Source organism: Ctenopharyngodon idella, chromosome 7 (genome assembly GCF_019924925.1).
Source record: "Ctenopharyngodon idella isolate HZGC_01 chromosome 7, HZGC01, whole genome shotgun sequence".
Lineage (NCBI taxonomy): Eukaryota > Metazoa > Chordata > Actinopteri > Cypriniformes > Xenocyprididae > Ctenopharyngodon > Ctenopharyngodon idella.
This window is the reverse complement of record NC_067226.1, coordinates 29,729,935-29,754,550: the sequence shown is the minus strand read 5'-3', so window position 1 is coordinate 29,754,550 and position 24,616 is coordinate 29,729,935. Positions and strand designations below refer to the sequence as shown.

General features: G+C 36.4%; 1 protein-coding gene across 2 annotated transcripts in view; it reads left to right on the top strand.

Moving 5' to 3' along the window:
• intu (inturned planar cell polarity protein) overlaps nucleotides 1-24,616 on the top strand; it is a 31,855-nt gene that overhangs the window by 5,341 nt on the left and 1,898 nt on the right. For both annotated transcript variants that reach the window (XM_051901438.1, XM_051901437.1), the window contains exons 3-15: nucleotides 2,903-2,988; nucleotides 9,577-9,774; nucleotides 12,854-12,972; nucleotides 13,418-13,507; nucleotides 14,941-15,018; nucleotides 15,326-15,509; nucleotides 16,271-16,324; nucleotides 16,704-16,766; nucleotides 18,375-18,581; nucleotides 20,305-20,838; nucleotides 22,212-22,306; nucleotides 22,505-22,694; nucleotides 23,813-23,952. In XM_051901438.1, coding sequence (XP_051757398.1) covers nucleotides 2,903-2,988; nucleotides 9,577-9,774; nucleotides 12,854-12,972; nucleotides 13,418-13,507; nucleotides 14,941-15,018; nucleotides 15,326-15,509; nucleotides 16,271-16,324; nucleotides 16,704-16,766; nucleotides 18,375-18,581; nucleotides 20,305-20,838; nucleotides 22,212-22,306; nucleotides 22,505-22,694; nucleotides 23,813-23,952 — 2,038 coding nt within the window. The remainder of the gene's footprint in view (nucleotides 1-2,902; nucleotides 2,989-9,576; nucleotides 9,775-12,853; nucleotides 12,973-13,417; nucleotides 13,508-14,940; nucleotides 15,019-15,325; nucleotides 15,510-16,270; nucleotides 16,325-16,703; nucleotides 16,767-18,374; nucleotides 18,582-20,304; nucleotides 20,839-22,211; nucleotides 22,307-22,504; nucleotides 22,695-23,812; nucleotides 23,953-24,616) is intronic.

Genomic DNA, 24,616 nt, shown 5'->3' with positions numbered 1-24,616 from the left:
TATTTAAATGTTTTATCCTGTGAAAATAATTTCTTCATGCCTTAAAATAGCTTGAATGTAACTCTACACCCTTGCTTCATTTAGTATATGCGGATTCATAAATATGCAAATTAGTCTCCGCCTTCACTCACTCATGCTAGCTTAGAATACCTGATCCATTCGCTCAACTTTACTGTAGTAAACGCTGCACAATGGCAAGTGGAAATACTGGTTTAATTCAGCCATATATGTTGTTAGTCGGTGTGATCATTTATAGTACACCTTTTAACCCTAGGATTATTCAGGTAAGGTAAGGAAAGTCAAATCTTGTCTAAACCATAAGATACTCACCCGCCGGCAGGTTGAAGTTCTTCAGGAATGACGTAGAAGACTACCTTGTGGTTGTTCTTTGTCGAGGCTCAGTTTGTAGTTATAAGTAAAGTCTCACGGAAGGCAAACGTAACAATAAAATATCTCTTTTATTGATTACAATATAAAGCAGTCAAGGCAAAATAAAAAACAAAATAAAACTTAAATCAGCTTAAGCTAAAAAGCTCTATATTGGAGATGCTGTTAAGCGCCCCTTGTTAGGGTATCAGGTGTCCTTCTACGCTTTATGCAGGCAGCATCTGAGGAGGCCTTTTACTCCTCAGACTTTTATACTAATTTTTGGGACATTCCAACTTCATATTACTCATCAATTGATCAATGTCTATGATCCAATCTTCCTGCTGTAGGCGTATCAGTCTCTGTATCTCTTGCTTACTAAGCCGGATGTCCTTTCTTTGTCGCCTACGCTGTCTTCTTCTAGCACTCTTCCTCTTCTTCACCGAAGTCTTCGTCTGGCTCACCTCCACTTGAGGTTGCCACACACTCTCTTCATCCTTATTGGTAACCTTTGTGGTTGGTTACACTCATCAAACTCAAAAACCTAACTTTCACAACTGTTGCTTAGTCATCTTATCTTATAACAAACAAAGGAAGTATTGCAGTTACTTAATTTCATAATCATTCAAGCATTCAAGCATATATGGCCTTAACTTAAAAGCAAGCAAATAACAACATTAAAACAGGTAAATAGCAATATCAACATCAAAATCCAAAACAATGTTTGAGCCAGAAACTGATTCAAAAGAAGTGGAAGAGTGAATTATACAAGTTGATGTATCAGAGCGGTGGTGCGTTTTATGTAACGCTCTCTACTCAGATGTGATTAGCCTTTAGCTTGACTACGTTATCAAACAGCTAATAATGTGTTGCTAATATTACGCAAACCATGTTCCCGTTCGTCATCTCAGCTGCCTTCTAACAATCAGCATCCTTAGAAATGCTTTGAACAACTTAGAACGTCAGTGGAGAAAGGCATATAGTTCATCATAACATTGTAATATACGTCATATACATAATTCACCCGCTATATTTCTAAATGTACCCGATTTTTCATATCAACAGAAAAATATTCTGGGATAACGTGGCTTCTCTTAAGACCCCCCTGCTTGTGACGTAGAAAAGGTAAATTTCAAACTGCGTTTTTGAGGCTTTCTTTGGTTCATTGCAGTTTTAAGGATAAAATACTCAGCAATGGTGTAGTAGCAACCATTCAAAACCATCCTAGCAAAGGCATAGCAATGCATTAACAGCCATTCAGAACACCTGGGGCCGGTTGCACCAGCTGGACGTACACCCGGTCGTAAGACTAAGCCTAACATCAAATGCGTTTTAAGTCCTGCGTAGAATTAATACCTGTTGCACCATCTGGGCGTCTAAGACTAAATCTTACGCCTAGTCAAAGGTAGGTGTAAAGTGAGAAGTCTTGACTTGTTTCCATGGTGAAAATAAAGATAAATAAAAACGTTGAGACGATGGCACGTCTGGTATGTAGGCTACACGATCAGCGGGCTTTCCGGTGTGAAAGAGTAATGAGAGACCGGACCAATCTTCTAGATGCTAGATATATATGGAGACAGAGAATTTATTGAAAGGTTTTGTTTCAGCAGGTTGCATATACTTACTGAATAGCTCAATCATTTTTCTTGTTTCACAATCGGAGTAATTTATTTTTTTTTCGGTTCAGCAGTCATTTTTCATCTATTCGTTGGAGCCAATAAATTCAAACTGATAACCATAGTAACGCGAATGGCATCTCAACTAACATTGCTGTAGAACATGTCAGCGTGTACGCACATCGTCTACGCTAAGCGTACCTGCACCTAGTCATAGTTTTAGATAGTTTGCAACAGGTGTAAATATTCATCGGAAAGCTGAACGTAACTAAGTCCAGCGTAGAGCTTACACCCAACTTTTTTTGAGTTTTGCCCAGGCTAACACCACTCTCATTTCTTCAGAACAGTCTGGTTAATATAACGAAACTGTTAAGTCAAGCTGTGGCTTGGTGTTGTGGTTGGTTTTATTTATATTCTTTCTTACAACTGCCTGTTAAACACTCTAGTTTTATATTCCCAGCACATTTGGTAATGAAATCATGATTGGAAGTAACAAAAAAGCTGTTTTTTCAATTTTCAGCCGTATTTACAGTGAATATTTTTCTGTTGATGTACTAAAACGATATTCGAGGGGAACCCGCAGTCACTCTCCCAGAGACAGACCAAAGAAATTCCAAACGGGTTACATTACCCCGAAAACTCTTTCCCCAGCAGCTTTTTACGATTGTTTCTCAAACGCCCGTCCATACTAAAGCAATTAGACCGTTTATCTGAAATAACTGAGGAAAATCTTTGCATGCCGCAAAGAGAAGAGTGTGCAAATCTACCAAAGGCAGGTGGAGGTGCTGTTTGATGTGCATTTGTTTTTTATCTTATGGTAAAAATACAGTTTACCAAAACTGTTTGCACACTCGGGAATCAGGCGACAATGAGCAGATGTTTGTGAACTTTGAGGAGAATATCTTTCATGCTTTCTGTAGGTGATGCCCTGGTTGCTGTGGATGATGTGGAAGTCACCTCAGAAAACATTGAGAGAGTTTTGTCCTGTATACCGGGCCCCACACAGGTAAGTGTGCATTTTTGGCTACATTTGCATTAACCCGGATACATCTTTTTCTCTACATCTGGCCTTCCGTTCACACTGAGACTGCAAAAACTGAGCTTTTTGAAGACGCTCTTCCAAGTGGATCACTTTGAAAATGCGGATTTGGAGTATGAAACTGACATATTTGAGAATAATGACACATGCTTATTTATTGCTAAATATTTCATATTTAATTTTACCAATAGATATCTACACTCACCGGCCACTTTTTAAGATACACCTGTTCAACTGCTTGTTAATGCAAATATCTAATCAGTCAATCACATGGCAGCAACTCAATGCATTTAGGCATGTAGACATGGTCAAGACAATCTGCTGAAGTTCAAACTGAGCATCAGAATGGGAAAGAAAGGTGATTGAAGTGACTTAGAACAATGCATGGTTGTTGGTGCCAGACAGGCTGGTCTGAGTATTTCAGAAACTACTGATCTACTGGGATTTTCACACACAACCATCTCTAGGGTTTATAATTTCTGTGGGTGAAAATGCCTTGTTGTTGCCAGAGGTCAGAGGAGAATGACCAGACTGGTTCGAGCTGATAGAAAGGCAACAATAACTCAAATAAGCATTAGTTACAAACCGGGGTCTGCAGAAGAGCATCTCTGAACGCACAACATGTCCAACCTTGAAGCAGATCAGCTAAGAACAGGAAACTGAGGCTACAATTCACACAGGCTAAGCAAAATTGGACAGTAGAAGATTGGAAAAACGTTACCTGGTCTGATAAGGCTTGATTTCTTCTGCGACATTCAGATGGTAGGGTCAGAATTTGGCGTAAACAACATGAAAGCATGGATCCATCCTGCCTTGTATCAGCGGTTCAGGTTGGTGGTGTAATGGTGCGGTGGATATTTTCTTGGCACACTTTTGGCACCTGACCTTAGTACCAACTGAGCATCGTTTAAACACCACAGCCTACCTGAGTATTGTTGCTGACCATGTCCATGATTACGACCATGATTTCATATGGTCTCTCAGTATCATCTCAGGAAGCTTTTATTATGTTTCATGTATTCGTAGTAAGATGATTTAAACATTTTCCTTCATTTCAGTGTAGACGAGAAACATTTGGAAAACACTGGAAGATGCTAGTGTGGACGGAAAGCATTTCAAATGTCATGGACCACCCAATGTCTTTTTCCTACTGAAGTGCATCTCAGGGCGTTTTACGACCAGTAGATTGTTTGCTTTGTACCAAAACAGGGATTAAAATTGTTACAATGTCTTCTTGGTTCGGCTTGCTTTTTACAAGGCAATATTTCTAAATGGACCAAAAGTTGTTAATACAAGCCACGTGCAAGTAAACTCTCCTCTCATTGGTCAGGGCGCACCTGTTTATGTTCTGTGATTCCTCTCATAGCTGTCATCCGTAAGGATCAGACAATTGAAGCCCATCTCTTTGAGGGCTTCTCTTGCTAAACACCTTGTAAACTTCGGTATTTTGATGTATTTTGGACAGTTCTAAAATGCCTGACCAAATTTCAGTTAAGCATTACACTTCGTGTTTGTTAGGTTAACCGACGATTCATTTTGAGAGGCATTTTGCTTTTCATGTAACATATGTAATTACCTATCATACATTGTGATACAGCCTTCCTGGTTTGTTGGTCCGTTGGGTCGGATTGCTTTCTCGCCACAGGCAAACCGCTCCAGAGTTTGTTTCAATCGGACAGAGACCACCTTGTTCAGGCTATCTCGGACTGATTTTTTTGGTGTGGATCTGAGCACGATTGCCATGTTTATGTGTGCCTAAACGAATTAAGGGAGAAAATGAGCCAGGTTCTGAAACAAATGCTCCAAACAAACCAAGTGTGAAAACACCCTAAGTCTAAATGCTTAAACCATTGAAACAGACAAAGCTAGAACAATGAAAATGAACAAATGTTTGGCTCATAATGTTTATTTTGCTCTATGCAGCAGTCAAACAGTTCAACCCTGAGGTAAATATAAGGATGAAAGCTGAGAAATCTCAGATGCTTTTCATCACTTGTAAGACAAAAGCTCAGCTTTTCCTGCTCTCAGACCTCCCATAAACTCACAAACGCTGAGAGCACATAAGGGCAACTCCATGTTTTGGGAACTGAAGTCTGTTTTTAAGGAAATAATTTAACTTAACTGCCTTGAAATGAGACTTTTTTAACAAGACAATGTTTTCAGATGAGCACTTTCTAAAATTGGTTTTGGTTTTTGGTCTGCGCCTCTTGGCCTGTGAGTAAATGCTCTTTTTTCAAAAACCCTCCATTCTAACAATATTTTCTACATTAACAAATGATTGTGCAAATTGTTAAGAGTTAAACTTAATTTGGGAAATATTGGTGGTAATCTTGTCATAAACAAGACAAATTGACTGTCGATGTGCATTCAGCTTTGATAGTTTCCTCATGTCGTAAGCTGCTGCTGAGTTCTTTGGGTTACTGAGGCTGTTGTTTGTTCCAAATTGTTAGTAAAGTTAAGCAGTTTTCAACTCTACGTTTGCAAAAATTTTCCATTTATGGCCACAATAGCTACTACGACTGATCTCAACCCAAAACACTTCATCAAAACCTCAAACCCAGAAGCTGTATGGAGTCTGAAGGCATGTTTCAAACGACCACTAAACTCCTTTGAAAATAAGAGCATTTAACCTTAAGAATCATATTTTCTTCACATAGAAATGCACGTTTAAAGCATTAGTGATTTGAACAAAGTCCTAACTCCAACTATTAAACTTGGCACGCAACTCGCCCAACACAAATTATGCTACAGTCATGAATGAGAGGTGTGCTGTTACTAAGCAATCAGAAAATCTTAACATTTAATGGAGGGACCAAGTGATATCTAGAGACTAGAATATCATGGAGACTTGAGCTTGTAAACAACCACCTAGCAACCATCCAGAATGCTTTAAAAAGTAAAAATATTAAAACCTCATTTACTTGAAAAGTAACACTGCATGAGATGTTAACACTTGTTTTTATAGATCTTGAATATATACCACCATTCAAAAGTTTGGGGTTTGTACAAATTTTCATTCAGCAAGGATGCATTAAGATCAAAAGTGGCAATAAAAACATCTATTATATTACAAAAGATTTCTATTTCAAATAAATGTGTTCTTTTGAACTTTAATCAAAGAATCTTGAAAAAAAAAAATGTATCATGGTTTCTGCAAAAATATTAAGCAGCACAACAGTTTTTAATTTACATAATCATTTCCAAAAAGACTAATTAAAAAGTAATTTTTTTTTTGTAGCATCATTGGAGACAAGTTTTGCACAAGCAAGCACCTCTCACAGAAAATGCAGACGATCTGCAGCCACGTTTTTCTTTAACTACAGCTAGATGCTGCTTCTCTCTGAGAATGCTTTTCGTTTGATCACTTCTCAAGCTGGTTTTGTTCTCTCAGTTGCCTGGAAGAGGATGGAATGTTGAAATTACAGAGTTCTGTCGCCCCGGCAGCGACGGCGGTTACGGTAACGCTTGTTTTTGTAGGCCACAGGAAAAGAGCCATTATCCTGTGGAGAAGAGAGAGGGAGAAAGTGATTAAAGGACGAGAACCGATAGCAAATTACACCGTAGGACAAAAAAGGACAGGCAAGGCTATTATGATATTAGGGTGGAGGAACTGTGCTGTTGTGAGGTTTCCTAAAGCTTGCCAAGATTTTAAAATGAGCTGTGTCTCGGTTGGTGATTTATGAAATTATAAGGTAAGCATTGCGTGATTGTTGATTTTAAATGCTGAGAGTAACCACACCACAGAAACAAAACCATCATGTCCACTGGTAGCGGTCCTTCTTTGGACACTGACACCATGGGATCAGTAAGATTCTTTTTAAGAACTTAATACTTTTATTCATCAGTGATGCATTAAATTGATCAAAAGTGACAATAAAGACATTCTATTTAAATAATTTTTTTTCTTTTGAACCTTCTGTTCATCAAAGAATCCTGAAAAAAATGTATCACAGTATCCACAAAAATATGAAGCATCACGACTGTTTTCAACATTGATAATAATCAGAAATGTCATCAGCATATTAGAATGATTTCTGAAGGATCATGTGACACTGAAGACTGGAGTAATTATGCTGAAAATTCAGCTTTGATCACAGGAATAAATTAAAAATATTAAAATAGAAAACAGTTATTTTAAATTGTAATAATATTTCACAATATTGCTGTTTTTACTGTATATTTAAATAAATGTAGCCTTGATAAGTATAAGATACTTCTTTCAAAAGCATTTAAAAATCGTACCGTATAATAATTTAATCTAAAGTATAATAATATATATATATTTTTTATATTATCTATTATATGTTTTTGGAAGCACATATAAATAAACAATACTTACATCAAGTGTCAGCCAGTCAAGCAACAGTCATTGAGTTTGGGAATGCTATCGGATAGATCACTCCAGGTATTATAGACCTCACTGATAATAAGAAGAACCTAGAAGAGCTAGCATTGGCCGTAATGTATGATGATATAACATCTCTATGTGATCTGTAACTGAGTTCGCTGTGGAAGCGGCAGTCTTCCATATCCCCTAATAACAGGCTCGTTTTTCCTCTCACTGTGGCGTCCTGCCCGACAGACTCCAGCTCAGCACTGCAGTCCAGCTGCTCGCGGTCAGCTAAACACTTGTGTGTCTCTGTTCTGCATGTTAAACAGCTGAGTGGGAGTAAAAATGCCGCTTTCTGTGTGCTGTTAACTCACAAATGGGCACTGTTGCTTTAATTGATCTCAGAGTGTGCTTTATTTGATTTGTATATTCTTAGAAAGTTACTGTTTTTTTTAGCAGAAGTCCTGGGCTGACTTTGGAGCTCAACTTAAATCATAAATCATACATGTGAGTTGAAATATTAGTACACTAGAGTTCAAACATTTGGGTCAGTATGATTTTTCTTACTGTTTTTGAAAGAAGTCTTATAGTATTTGTTATGGCTAGTCACCATTACGACATTATTGTTTTTAAAAGAAGTCTTATAGTATTTGTTATGGCTAGTCACCATTACGGCATTATTGTTTTTGAAAGTAGTCTTATAGTATTTGTTATGGCTAGTCACCATTACGGCATTAACGCTTCTCATTTACTTTGAAGGGGTGATGTCATGCGTTGCCGAACTGAATTGTGGGTTCCACTGTGTCGCGTCACTGGTGTTGCTTGTGGCAAAAGTTGAAAAATGTTAAACTTTTCAAGCGCCAACACAGGCGTCAGCCAATCAGATTGCCTTTATGCAAATGCCCTAGTGCAGATTCTAGCCAATTGCGTTCATGCAACACCAAAAAAAAAATCAATGCTTCTCGATTTGTGGATCGATTCTGAGATTTTCCGAATGCATCGCGATTCTTTCCTAAATCGATTCTGAGCTTAGTTTTTATCAGCAGATAGCACTCTAGGCTAGTTTTTAACCGCATGCTCAAATGCTCATGAAGAAGAGCGTTCGTGCGTTCAGCTGAGTCTGAGAATGTACTTGCACCTCTGAATGCTTTTGTGATGCGAGATTAATGTAAACAGCCCACTGAAAACACCCTCGTAATTCGCTTCAACCTTTTCGAATTTTATGATTTGCTTATTTTATAGAAGGTTCAAGTGGTGTGTGTGAGGAATTGGAAGCAAGCATATTACGGCTGTTTCTAAAGCACACTGTGCTTTCTGCTGTTAAAATCTAAGCTCAGGATCGATTCGAGAGATTTCTCGATTTGCGATACATCGATTTATTTTCTCAGCCCTAGTAATCACCCAGTTCTTTGATCAGTCTTTATACATGTACGTACCGGAGGGACTAAGCCTGGAAGGAGGTGGCAGAGGCCAGCTTGTTTGGGTTGTGTTGTGTGATTGGCTGTTGCGTCAGCACCAAGCTTCAGACACGCCCTCCATCAAGCGTCAACGCCGACGCCCCGTGTGAGTCAACCGTTAGAGTGATTAGTGTTCTCTTCTGTAGTATTTCTTCCATTTCAGCACATATACACAACTTGCTTTAGCTGTAATTATATATAATCTTTTCAGTTTGTTTAACAAACAGGTAGACAAATTAACTAAGTTCTACATCACTATTATGTGATATTCCAAATTATGCCCTTTTTCAAAGTCTTGATTTTGTTTTTGGGGCCTACTAGAAGAGGGTTTTATGCTTGAATGTTCAAAAAACACATTATTTTTTACATATTTGACATCGTTGCAGCTCATCTTTTCCAAGTCTGTCAGTAACGCTCTGTTTAGTTCCTGTCTCTATGAAGTCCCTCCTTCCCAAAAGCATAATGTGCTCTGATTGATTGGCCGGACCAGTGTGTTGTGATTGGTCAACCACTGTGGTAATTTCCTGGCAAAAAAAAAAAAAAAAATTTACTGGTATTCATTTAACCCTAAAACACAACACAATGCAAAGCATAATTCAAAATATTGGTAAGACACCTGTAAAAAATCAGTACGGAAAATTCCTTCATATTAACGCATTACATTAGGCTTTATTTTATGGGCTTTGAGTGTGAGCAGCTCGATAAGATTGTTGGTGTTTTCATGTTATCATCCGTACTTATTTCTAATTCTTTCTGTGTGTTTCTCAGGTGAGGTTAACTCTGGAGACCGTCTGTCCCATTGGGAGCAGCCCGGACTCAAGACCAAAACCGTCTCCTCCAGTCAGTCAGCTGGTCCGACTGCTGTGGGGGGAGGATACAGTCGAGCTCCAGATGTCTATCGCACACGTACCGCACATAGTGATGTACCTGTCGCTCAAACTGGACTCTGAGTCGCCGCAGGAGGAGGTCAGTCTGATTCAAAGGAGGAACAAAATGTTCAGAGACTCTTCCCCAATTGATTGCAATACAAATATTATTTTCAGCTTGTGAAAATTGGGGAAAGCTAAAACAGCTGTGTGTGGATTTTTTCAATGCTTAATCCGTTAACATGATTTTGCCATCCAAAAGAGTTTCCCCCCGTTAAATCAGTCAGTGCAGAGCTGCCAGAAATGAGCATGAATGGCTCTGCTGTACCGCTAACAGTCGCTCGTATTTATAGCCATCAGCGTGACGTCAGGAAACAGGAGAAGAGAGGGAAAAGCTCGCCTTCGCCTGGCTGAATAATTCACAGCGAGACGCCGCGTTCCCAACAGAAAGGAAAACTGCTCGTCAGGACTTTGGAAGGTTTTCATTTTAAAGACTTGAATCGCTCAATTCATAAAAAGAAACAAAATGTCCATTAAGAGTTAGGATTGTAGGAAATGCAGGGTGAATTTCACAAAGAACATGTCTAGGTCAAAATAACAAAAAACAACAAAAATAAGACAATTATATTTTATCTATAGAAAGTGAGGAATATTTTAATGTTTTGTTTTTTTTTGTTTTGTTTTGTTTGCATTGTGCAATTATTTTCATAACAATTAAACATTTCCCACCAAAACTTCATTACTGTAATAGGGTATATAATTTTCAAATATATATTTTGTTCATATATAGTCCCATTATTCTTGTAATACAGTAAAAAATATTATATTATAATATCATAAAATATTATTCTATTATAATAGAATAATAGAAATAGTTTTACATATATTATATATTATGTTATTATATATTATTATGTATAAATGCAATTTTAAAATTAAAATCAGCATGAACTAGCTTGCTAATGCTTCGTGCTAAATATTTTTCCTAATTTTTGGACATTTGATTTTAGAATGAAATATGACTGACATGTTCTTGACAGGTAAATTATTCACTTAGTGCAGGGTTCTTCATTTCTGGTCTTGTAGGACACTTTGCTGAAAAATTTAGATTCAACTAATACTGAACAGACTTGAATCGACTAATCAGAGTCATTGGGCTTACTTGAAAATTACAACCAGGTGTGTTTGAGCACAGCTGAACTAAATTCTGCAGGAATGAGGAATCCTGACCTAGCAGGACACGCATTACAAAGATTCAAGTTTGTTTTTGGCCTATAGTCAGTTACTGTCAGGTTGAAGTTTTGAACACATTAAAACGGCTTTTGTAAATGCATCCCTCCAGGTGCTGATAGTTTAGAGTAGTTGATTTACGGTGTTAAATCTTCATTGGGAGAAGCGTGCTTGCAATCCGACTCACTTAAAAACGTCTTTCTGCCTGCAGTGATTGATACTGCACAGAGCTCTAATGTGAGTTTGAGCGTTTATAATGTGTGTTTTTATGCGCTGCAGCTCTCGGTGCTCCAAACCACAGGCCACAGTGCTGCCGTAAAGACAACAGCGACCACCTCTGAACGCTGACTTGAGCTTTTAGAGTGTAAGGAATACGCTGAAGAGATAAGAGGTGTGTGTGTGTGTGTGTGTGTGTGTGTGTGTGTGGCTTGAGGGTGAGGGCTTGTGGTTTGAAGACAGGCATGAGAACTTCATTTCTCACACAAACTCAAATGCACGCGGTCTGAAAGCATTGCCAGCTTGAAATGTTCCTGCTCAGCGTACTAATTAAAATGACAAAGGAAATGTCCCTCCTCTTCATTCCCTCCTGCAGATAAACCTCAAACTATCTCACACTGCTGATGAGAAGAATGGCCATTCCTCATGGGGAAATGTGGTTTTTGGCAAAGTTATGAGCTGCAAACTACTCGTAATTTAAAGACAATGTGAATGGATTTTAAAGACATTTTTAAGAAAGAGAATGAAAATAAGAAGGGAATTGGAAGAGTAAGAAGGAAAATCATTTGAAATGCACTGATGAATCATTTAGGATAAGAGTAGGAACAAGTTTTAAGGAAGTAAATTGGGTCAATCTTAATTTCAGAAGCTAGGTTACGCTTTTAAGATTTACTGCTAGAAAAAGTGGCTTATTAACTGCGCATTTCTATAACATAGTCTACATTTTAGTGATGAACAATATTTTATAACATTTCATTTTCATTTCATAAAAGAAGATGCAGTGGCAAAGAGTTAAGCATAGGGAATAAAGTGATTAAATCGCTTCATTTATTCACTTGAATCATCTGAATGATCTAAACAGTTCACCAAAATTATTTTGCAGAGAGAAACATGTTTGATTATTGCCTCATTCTCTCTCAGTGACAAAAACAGCAGTGCAGCATTTTTTAGTGCTACGTCTTGGGAAAAGTAGCTTTTTACCAGTTAAGCTATATTATTTTGAAATCACACTACTGGAAAACAGTTTTATTTTATTATTATATTTATATACTATTAACGTATTTATTAATATTTTGAATTAGCTTTTATTTTTATTTGACACTTTATTTAATTTCAGTTTGTTGCCAATGTAACAAGTTTTTTTAAAGTTTTTTTTATCATTATTTATATTTCATTTTATTTCACAGAAAAAACTATTTTTACTAGTTTTAGTTAACAATAACAACACTTTTAAAGGGATAGTTCACCCAAAATTAAAAATTCTGTCATTATTTACTCACCCTCAAGTTGTTCCAAACCTGTATGAATTTCCAAACAGATCTCGCCCCCCATTTACTACCATAGTAGGAAAAATAAATACTATAGTAGTAATTGGGGGGCGAGATCTGTTTGGTTACTGACATTCTTCCAAATATCTTTCTTTGTGTTCAGCAGAACAAAGAAATCCATACAGGTTTGGAACAACTTTAGGGGGAGTAAATGATGACAGAATTTTCATTTTTGGGTGAACTATCCCCTTAAGTGCATACTATTTTTAGTTAGTTATTTCCTAGCTATGGTTTTCTGCTTATTTTGTGACATTATTGACTAAGGAGACATTTTTGCTCTCCATTTAAGCAAAGTGAGTTTCAAATAAAGTCCATAAAAGCATTTATATTATAGTGTGATCATGCATAAATGCAGTAAATGAGCTTGCATTACCTGTTCGAATGAAGTGTGTTTCCTCTGTACAGCAGGAGATTTTGTACCAGTATCCGGTGTCCGAGGCTTCGGCCCAGCTGAAGGCGGTGAGAGGGATTTTCCTGACACTCTGTGACATGCTGGAGAACGTCACGGGTGGACAGATAGTCAGGTGAGCCGCTGGGTTCGTAATGATGTCAGTGGATGTCCATGAACAGTGTTTATCAATATCAGGATTTTAGGTTAATGTAATCTGAATGTAATGGTGTTGGTAAGATTTTTTGATGTTTTTTGAAAAGTCGTCTCTTCTGCTCACCAAGGCTGCATTTATTTGATCAAAGATACAGAAAAAAAATTAAATATTATTACAATTTAAAATAGCTGTTTTCTATTTGAATAAATTTTAAAATGTAATTTATTCCTGTGATCAAAGCTGAATTTTCAGAATCATTACTCCAGTCTTCAGTGTCACATGATCCTTGTATTATGCTGTAAATGGTCAAGTTTCTGTCTTTTTGCCTTTCCATTGAATTTTAAGTGGTCCTACTCTGTCTTTTGCATTTTACAATAGTTTTAATGTCATATATCATGTCACATGTCCTCTGTTTCTCCCACAGTTCCTCTCTGTGGCTCAAGCAGCAGTTGGTTCATGTGGGCTACTGGAAGGAAGGATCAAATCTGCTGGTCATCGCTGTACCTGCCAGCAGGTAATTCTCATCTTTATAATCATCCCGCCTGCCAACAGGCAACTGTAATCTAGATAATAACTATAATAACTGTCATTATAATCAGCTCAGCTCATAAAACTGAAGGATAATCTCTATAATCATCCTGTCTGCAAATGAGGATCTGCAATTTAGATAATAACTTCAGTGATTGCAATTGGTATTGATCTTTATAATTAGCTCATCTGATCTTTGAATTCATCCCACAGTTCACTTTCTCAGTTATAATCAATAATCTCAGTAACCTGATCCATAATCCCAGATGTTCAGCTTGTTCATGAACTTAGATGTTTATTGCTTCACAATGAATAATGACTGAAGACTGATGTCTCTCCAGGCCCTGATACACTCAGAAGTTAAATTTCATTCTATGCTTAGGGGTAAAAAGATGTTGATAGATGATAGATGAATATGTAAATATGTGCTGTGCGCTTTCCTCTCAAAAACAAAATAAACACACAACAAAACTGACAGCAGTGAGAAAACAGCAATTAAGAAAGCATCTGATCATAGTGATGTGGATGTTTGCACCAGCTCTGCAATTCTAGTCACATTACTTTTGTTTATACAGAACTTTATACAATGGATTGTTTTAAAGCAGCAGCTTTACATTATTAAACATGAAAAACAGTGTCAGCGTCTCTTTCCATTAGAATTACAACTTCAGTTTCTACTATAAAGCGGCTCTCCAGTGTTCATGACAGACTGAACAGAGAAATGACCCAGAGAAGGCGGTTCCTTCTGAAAGAAGGCGGAGCCTCAGAGCCACACCTACCTTGTGTTATGTCATCACCATAGACCAATGGTAGTTCAAGAGACAAATTCCTGAAACAAACACCAAACAAACTTCATTTTAGCCAGATTTAGTTTGAAATGATGTCACACCACACCAGTTCATTCTTCGATTTTGCTTTCGCTTCAATTTCGAAGTTTATCAGGGCCTTCAGGATGTTTCTCAATCTGCTCCCTGGTTCAGTAGTAAGTGCACTACCTAATGCACTTCTTACTGACACATTCGCTCCCTAGAACTTCCCAGAATGTACCGTTAAAAACCGCAGAATATCAGCTCTCACTACGTTCATGTCTTTTAAAGTCTATCAAGTAATGCTCCGATAAATTTTATTTTATTATTTTTTTTTTATTTTATAAAATATAAAATAAAATAAGAGGTGGAAAGGTGAAAATATATTACTATTATTATTATTATTATTATTAAATTTTAATTTATTTACATTATGTTTAGTTTAATTGAATTTTTTACTTTTCCACCTCTTATTTTATTTCTAGTTGTAGCATAGTTTTTGTTTTTGTCTCAATTTGTTAATGCTGATTTTCATTCAGTTTTCTCTTTGGGGTAAATTTGAGATGTTTACGTTCGTTTAGTTCTTAGTTCAGTTTCTGTTTTTGTCCTGCAGGGTTCCTCTGTTGTATCTGCAAACTGTGATTGAGGGAGTTGTCCGAACACTCAAGGTCATGTACGGCTCTCTGGACAGGTGTGCATTTCTATATATTTCTTGAGAGCTTTATGTATATCTACACTGTAAAAAAAATGATTCTTCGAAGTTGTAAATAAAACAAAGATTATTGGAGTACATTTTACAAGAAAATTAGTTTTTCTACTTCAAAATTTCACATTTAATTACTGTGTTGCTTGCTGTAATTATTTGTGAAATTTACTCACAATTTCTGAGTGCAAATTATGGAAATCCTACACCAAGTGTTTTAAGTGTAGCTAGATATTTCATAATAGCAGATGATCAGTGTATAAAGGCTGTCTTTGTGAACTCTATCTCTCTTCAGCGGGTTCTGTGAGGTGGAGAATGTTCCTCGTCTGGATCACTTCTTCTGCCTCTTCTTTCAGCAGCTCATCCAGCCCTCCCGCTTGATTGACAACTCCAGACCCCCCACCCCCGACATCTCAGGGACCCTCTTTTTAGATGGGCTACCAGCTGTCCGCTGGCTCACTTTACCAGCAGACATAAAGGTGTGACTTCTAGATGACTAGTTAATAGCTATGTTTCCATAAAACATTTGCTAATAAAACACAACTTACATCCCATGTGTTCGAGTGAACAAAAACAAAATCATCACTTTTTGGGAAATAATCTCCGTCATGTTGTCTTGCGATTGGATACTGGTTTTTGGGAACGGAATCATTAAAGATGCTTCTGGGAGGTCATTATACCCAAACATTTTGATGAAAAACTTTGGCTCAGGCGTTTCAGAATGACCAAACCAACATTTGAGATGCTGTGCGATGCGATTGGTCCGCTGGTTAGTCCAGTTATCCAATCACATCCACTGCTGAGGCAAAGTCACATGAGTTTGTTGTTGCACATCGAGAGATATATATTCTGTAAACATGTTTAGTTTATGCACATATCTTCTTGTTGGTTAAAAAAAAAAGATCAGTTTTTCATGCAAATTTTTGGAATTTATGTGCATCTTAGTGTGTCCATGCAGCGTTTTTTATGGTATATCTCAAAATTTGCATAAAAATAGGTAGATGAAAATATAGCTGACGCATAATAATTAAATGTCTCAAATAATGTTTCACATACATTCGTTTAAAGGAATATTTCGCCCAAACATAACAATTCTGTCATCATTTATTCTCTCTCATGTTAATCCAAATCTATATGTTATGTTTTTTTCGGTGAACATCCTCATGCAGCTACAATTGTGGGCACATTAATAAATGACACATCGTCTCAGGTTTTCATCATGTTTTGAATGTTTCTCCAGGTTGAAGTGGACACTGTCCTCTCAGACTTTGAGTCGTCAGACTTTGGTGACATGGTAAGATGAGTTCTTGTGCTCAGATAACTGGCTAGAACATGTCTTTTTATTGTCATAACTCTATAACTGCGGTGAAAACGGTGAAAAACGGTGGTGTTACGTCATGACTCCAAAAATTGAAGGAATAAAATCATGATGGGTCTCGATGATTTGATGTCAATATTGTTATTGTTAAAGGATTAGTAAAACTTAATTAAACTATATAGACATTAAAAAACAACAAAATGACTAAAACTTTAACTAAAATTTAAATGAAAACAGAACATGTTCAAAATATTAACAAAAACTATAATAGTATATCAATGATACTAAAATAACACTGATAGCAAGATGTGGCCTGTTGCATACACTAATCTTCCTCTGTTCTCTCATTGGTCAGTCTGAGGATTTCTACGGCATGAGGCGTCTGTACGTCATTTTGGGTTCCTGTCTGTTTTACAAGGTGAGTCTTGAACCTCCTGAAGCTGCATGTTTTCATGTTTATGTCTCTCAGTGTCACATGTAGAAAATGTTACACTGCTGCTGTCAGTAAGTAATTGAAATTGAATCAGGCTTGTAAAAGAGTCTCGTTCAGGTTTAATATTTGAAATGAGTCCGACAGAAGGGTGACATTCCGCTTCATGTGAATACAGCTGTCAGCTGAAGAGACTGTTTTAATTATGAATGATGATGTGAAGAGGATTGATTAGTTACTTAGTCTACATCTGTTGCTCCCTTAACCCTGTAATAATAGTCAGAAAAATAATTTGGTAACACTTTACTTAAAGCCTTTATACTGTACATAATGCATTATAAAAGTATTTTTAATGCATTGACTGTGCCTTGTAATGCACTGTACAATCTCATGAATAATTGTAACAACAGTTATAATACATTATAATACTTGAACAAACCTTTAGAAAGTATAATGCATTAAAAACACATGACAAACAACCAGTTTCAGATGTAACAAGGAATTTGCAAATATTATATTGCATCTTTGGTTACAATTATTTCTGAAAATATATAATGCATTATAACATACATTATTAATACCTTTATAATGCATTATACATAAAGGCTTTAAATAACCAATATTTTTTGGGGAAATGGAACAGTTTATTAAAACTTTAGACAATATATTTGAAATATATATTTTTTTAAAGTTTGTATGTGTCTTTTTTTTTTTTTTTTGGAGTATCATATTTGAAACTTCAGGCTTGGTTGGCTCATAGGAGCTAAAAAAAAACCACCTCAGTTTTATTCAGAGGCCCAAACTGAGCAAAAGTGTGCGATTTGGTGCAGATGATGATATTTATAGGGCCAAAAAGTAAGATTTTAAAAGCTTTAATGTAAATTATTGAGATCTTTTTAACAGTATTGCAGATACTTACATAAAATGCATATGAATATCAGTTGTCACTCTATATCTGCCAATAATATGTCTTAGTAAGATATTTAAATGCTTAGTTTCATGATCAAAAGCTCTCTAGTTTTAAAACATGTAATGCAATGCAATGATGATTGAGAGATGATCAAATAAACCTCAAATCCTCAAAAGCCTGATGATCATTTTAACATGATTTTCTAAAAAAAAATATGTATAGATAATCAAGTAAACCTAAGTTACTTCAGTCCAGTCAGTGTTCATCTTGAAATATTAATAGCAATATAAAAGTTATTACGTTTACTTTATGAAAATCAGTAAAGGTTTCACAGCATGAAGACGTGAACCATGAGCTGATGGGAGATGTTTTTTTTACAAGTACACTAAAAGGCCTTTTACTTGCTAAAAAAGTATGAACTATCAATCAGACGACAGAAGGCATGTAGTAGATTGTGAGACAGCAAAGTTTTGATCATGTTGATCATTTAGAGGCCTTAGAAATGTGTGCATCAAATATGACACAATAGGGTTAAAATACTCAAACACACTCTGTTTTTTCACTACAGACTACTGAGATACTTAGCAGTGTTATGCCAGGTCTTCCCTATATTTTCATTGTCACAATCATTTTTACACTAATGATTATCCAGAACACATATCTGTATTTCTCCATCTGTCTGGCAGGGATATCTCATAGCGAACCACCTGCCTAAAGAAGACCTTCTGGACGTGTGTCTGTACTGTCAGCATTACTGTCTGCTGCCGCTGGCGTCTGAGCAGCGTGTGGGGCAGCTGGTGGTGTGGAGGGAGGTGTTTCCACAGCGGAGAGCCCAGCTCAACCCCGGATACTGCCAGCCACACGGACGACACTTCCTGCTCATAGTGGGACTGGTAAGAGATCGTGACAATGAAGACATTTACAGTGTTACGGATTTCAAATAAACACTGTTCTTTTGATCTTTCTATTCATCTAAGCATCTTTAAAAAAAATTATATGAAGCAGCACATCTGTTTTCAACATTAATAATAATCAGAAATGTTTCTTAAGCAGCAAATCATCATATTAGAATGATTTCTGAAGGATCATGTGACACTGAAGACTGGAGTAATGATGCTGAAAATTCAGCTTTGATCACAGGAATAAATTACATTTTAACATATATTACAATAGAAAACAGTTATTTTAAATTGTAATGATATTTCACAATTTTACTGTATCTTTGATCACAAAAATGCAGCCTTGCTGAGATACTTCTTACCATAAGAAATCTTACCGACACCAAACTTTTGAACGGCGGTGTACTTGTTTACCAAAGACAAAATTTAAGAAATGTATCAACCCTAATTCATACTCAAAGCAAAAACTTGCTACTAGATTAGCAAGTCATGATTGATGTTCTAGTGCTGGTATATGGAAATATTGTTTGAAAACATTTTTACTTCTGTAAGATTTATTTTGGCTGTATTTTTGTTGAAACTGTGATTAAAAAATTTTTCAGGATTCCTTGATGAATAGAAAGTTAAAAAAAAAACAGCTTTTATTTGAAATATGAAGTGTTGTAACATTAAATGTATGTCACTTTTGATCAAAATAATGCGTTCTTGCTGAATAAAGGCTTTTTCAAGCATATGATCTGTGATGAAGCACCATTGCACTGTATTTTATGATGTTATTTTACTGATTTAATTGTTTTATTTTAGTTTGTTTAGTAATGTGTCTTTTATATATCTTGTTGTAAAACACATTGGTCAACTTTGGTTGTGTTTAATGGTGCTATATAAATAAAACTGACATTGACATTCATACCAATGAATCTCATCTCTCCGACAGCGAGTTGAAACACAAACCCACCTCCCCTCACTCATTTCATTTGCTCCGGATGAATATTGTTGGTGTTACAGGGCTTGAATTTCGGTGTGGGATTGCACGTATTGCAAATAATTTTACTCATTCCCGCAGATTTTGAGCTCACACCCAAAGTGTGCACACATAAAGCCGCCTCTCAGTACTAAATTGAGTTCTTTTTCGCTGATTGCGCTTAAACAGTCAAATAAACACAAAATAATGTCAAAATGACAGTCTTGGTGAGTATTCACGTAAACACAGTCAGTTTTTAAGTGAACTTAAACAGTTGATCTGTGCGTCAGGTCTTAAAGTGACAGCAGCCTAATATACCTGCTGACAAATTATGAGATAATATTAAAAATATCTATATGGCAGGTTTTCCAAAGGTATTGAGGTCAAAATTCTGGCCAGTAAAAAATGCTGAGTGGCTAGTAACTTTGGAAAACCACTAGCCACAGTGGCTGGTGGGCAAAAAAGTTCATGTCAAGCCCTGGTTGTGGACGCTATATAGTGTCAACTCTGCTATTCTTTTAAACTTAGAAGAATTTTTAAAACTAAATCTTTATCCTTATCATTATTGTTATCATTCTTGGTGTGAACAGGCCTTAAAAGTCTTAATTTCTTTCAAAAATACTAATCTTACTGACCTTTGAACGCTAGTGTACATTCTGTAACTATATTTTAAGTGCAGTGATTGAACATTGAATTATTGAAGATGTAATACATACCCAATGTATAAATGCAGTTTTTCCTGACTTATGTTTCCAGAGGCACTTCATGCAGTGTGTGTTGCTGGAGGCCGGTGGCTGTGCGTCACCCGCTCTGGGATCTCCTGGTCCCGACTGCGTCTATGTGGACCAGGTCAAAGCCACACTGCTTCAGCTGGAGAGTCTGGATGCTGCCATTGAGGAGCGTCTCTCTGCTCCACCCACCCCCTGCCTCTCCTGCGCTGATTGGTTCCTTCCTGCCGGTGGCCGGGACCGACAGGACGGCATTGGCAGCTCCCCAATTCTCAACCGGCTGACAGCAGCCATCAAACCCCCGTCGCCGGGCATGATAGGACGAAGTCTGTTTGGGGAGGTGGGATCGGGGTCATCGAATCTTAGAGGACGAAGACCAAGTCCACAGAGGAGTCTGTCTGATAGTGGCAGCGAGGGTCACGCGGACGCGTCTTTTACTTCAGGTCTGAGTCCTCATGCCACACCAGACGCAGTGCGGCGGACGCCCTCTAGTGGCACACGCAGAGACTCTCTCGGCTCAGGAGGGTCGGACGGCAGCTTGGGCAGTGCAGGATTTTTCAAGGTGTTCGTCTTACATTAATTACAGTTTATGTGCTGTTTTACTATTATTACATTTTACAGAGATCAATCTCACTAAAAATGTCACAAACATGTTCAGGCTATATTTCACCCCTAAATCAAAAAATAATAATAAATGATGTGCATAAATAAAATGAAGTCACATTTTCATATATATATATATATATATATAATATACATACAGTGCCTATAGAAAATCATCATACCCTTTTGAAATAGTTGCGTTATGTGTCGTACAGCCTGAAATCAAAGCCCATTCCAAAAAAAAAAAAAAACTTTTCTAGCTTTATTTACACATTTTGCCTTACAACATCAAACTAATGAAAGAAAAAGCAACAGTTCTGAAAATTAATTTAAAAAAAATAGAATAACAGGTTTGTAAAAGTCATCAGTCCCCTGATTTAATACTTTGTAGAGCCACTTTTTGCTTTAATTACAGCCATTAATCTTTTTGGATATGTCTGTACTAGCTTTGCACACCTAGATTGGGGAATATTTGCCCATTCTTCCTTGCAGAATTGCTCAAGTTCAGTCAAATTCCTTTGTATAACTTTTTCAAACACTACTAAAGTTTGACCTTCAGTTCAGAAATTTGACTCAGTTTTTGTAGAAAGTGTTGACATTAAACATTGTACTTTTCCATGAAAAAAAGTGACATCTAACTAATATTATTATTAGTGATTTTGCCAATGATGAGGTGTCAGTGTGTATATCAGCACTGCGGTGTTTACTGCATATGAACTATGGCTAGGTCGTCTATTATTGAGAACATCTTTTGAGTATCTGCCAAAATATAGCAGCATCAGGAACTACCGTTATAAATCACGTCCATCTGAGTTTAGCTGACGGCACATATTTTACAGAATGGACGTCCTGAACCTGAACCTTTCAGGCTCATAAATTTTAAAAGAGATAGACAAGCTTAACCAAACGCATGGAAACTAGCTTTCATCACATTTATCGAGTCAGTCCTCAAGATTAAGAGCAACAGAAAGAGAACATTTATACATCTAAGTTGGATAAAAATCAACCCAAGATATATTGCTATAAAAACAGGCCAGTGTTGTTTCGTTTTCAGTTTCATTATTGACTTTTAGTTTAGTTTGGAAGTTTTGGCTTTTTCTTTTACATTATATTATTTTCTATAGTCCAGCATAAACTGTAATCCAATCCTTTTATTTTATTTTATTTTATTTTTAGTTTAGTTTTTTAAGTTTAGGCTTTTTTTTTACATTCCAGATTTAAATGCACTTCAATAACAATAACACTTCAATATATTTTGTATAGTCCAGCACAAACAGTAATCCAATCCTTATGTGAATTTTTCTCATCTTTCGTGCATGTATTTTCTGTCAGATTCCCAGGTTAAAGCACCCTAACCCTTTCTACCTGGGCTCATTGAAGAAGAGTCTGACTGACAGAGAAACGGAGGAGATGCACAATGTTCTCAAGTGAGTTAAACACCATCTAGTGTTTTTTACCTTTTGTATTTCATTGAAGAAAACATGTCATGCAGAGTTGTAACACTTTACTGTAAGTCACTTTAAATGACTCCGTACTTATCAAGAACAGAGTGAGTGGTTTGACCGCGTATCATGTTAATGCTGTTCAGACGAAGTCAGTTTTCATGTATGTGTGTGTGTTGACAGACTGACAGCGGGCGCTGAGAACACACTGTTCCATTACGTGCTGATGGAGACGGTGCAGGGCATCTTCATCGCTCCCACACACAGAGAAGTCAATCATTTGAGCGGCTCCATCCACCCACAGCTCATCCACAACTTCTACCACTGCTGTCTGTCTATACGGCAGGCCTTCCAGCAGAGCCTCCCCACACGGGTAACATCACAATTTATCTCATCATTTCATTATATGCGTATATAACGTTACAAAAGATATCCGTTTCAAATAAATGCTGTTTGAACTTTCTACGTTTATCAAAGAATCCTGAAAAAGATGCATCATGGTTTCCACAAACATACAGTATATAGCAGTGCAAATGTTTTCAACATTGATAATAATCAGAAATGTTTCTTGAGCAGCAATTCAGCATATTAGAATGATTTCTGAAGGATCATGTGACACTGAAGACTGGAGTAACGATGCTGAAAATTCAGCTTTACCATCACAGGAATAAACAATTTACAATGTATTCAAATAGAAAACAGTTATTTTAAACTGAAATAATATTTCACAATTTTACTGTATTTTTGATCAAATAAATGCAGCCAGGGAGACTTTCAAAAACATTAAATTCCTGAATTTAAATATGTTTTTATAATTAATTACAATTTTAAAAGACCATTTATGTGTACAGTTAAATTAAATGCATTTTAATTAATACATTGATAATTGTTTTTTTATTTTATTTTTATTTTTACAGTAAAATTCTCCATACTGTTTTGCTCAGGTGATATTAGAGACATTTTGAGTTGCAAACTGCAAATGACTTTTATTAGAAGTTGTTTCAGTGTTTTGGTTTCTAAATAAATAATCCTTTTTTAAAAAAAAAAACATTCATAATTTCTGATAAATGAGCATGTAGTATTATTTATATACTATTATATACTATTACAGTATTTATTAATATTTTTATTATTTTATTTAAGTATTTATTTTTATTTTATTTTTAAATTTATTTATATTATTTTCTTTTATAATTTTATTTTTTTCATTTTAATTTTAGTTTTAATAATTTTGTCATTTTATTACAACATGTATCATTGTCAGTCAAGTTTTTCATCTAATATACAGTATATATATTTAGTTTTATTTATTGAAAATAATTTGTAATAGCTGTTACGCATTCCTATGTATTCCAACCAGTCTGTTAAATAGTTCTAAACATATTAATTAATAAGCTAATGCAGCCCTAAGTATTATTGCTGGTCATTTCTCTGCTGTAGTAATATTGACAGAGTTTGGTCAGCTCTCACACATATGTAAATGTGTCTCAGGATCGGAGAGGGACGGAGCGGCCGCAGAGCACTCGAGGTTTGGGTCCAGTCAAAGAACATGGAGTTCTGTTCCAGTGCAAACCTGAAAACTGGACCGATCAGAAGAAACCAGCTCCCACCATGACCTACTGGGTTATTGGGTACATGTTCTGACCTCCAACAGCTTATAACAAATCAAATCAATGAACGACTTGACGTATTCCATAGGTTGAGATAATTTTTGTCTTTACACATTAATTAGCCTGAAACACAGACCTTTTACAGGTTCCATCCATATATTTTTATGCACATTTTGGGATATCGCATAAAAAAAACACTGGATTGAAATGCCAGGATGCGCATAAATTCTAAAAATGCGCATAAAAAAAACATATGTGCTCAACTGAGGCGGATACATTTTTTTATCCAATAAGAAGACATGCGCATAAACGTTTACAGAATAAATCCCTCGATGTGCAACAACAAACTCGTGTGACTTTGCCACAACAGTGGATATGATTGGATAACAGCATCTCAAATGTTGGTTTGATCATTCTGAAATGCCTGAGCCAAAGTCTGTCATCAGAATGATTGTTTATTTCTCTCCCAGAAGCGTCTTACACGACTGCATTCGCATCCAAGTGGAAGGTAACATGACAGCGTTTATTGCATTTTGTCTGCGTGCTCTGAGATGCAAGAAATGGTGCCTTCAAATGCTCCTGGGAAATTCGTATTTTTTAAGTTGGGAAGTGGTGCTTTCAATCACTTTGGTCGGAGCAAGATGGCAATAAAATTTAATCCAAATCTACAAAATGATAAACTAAG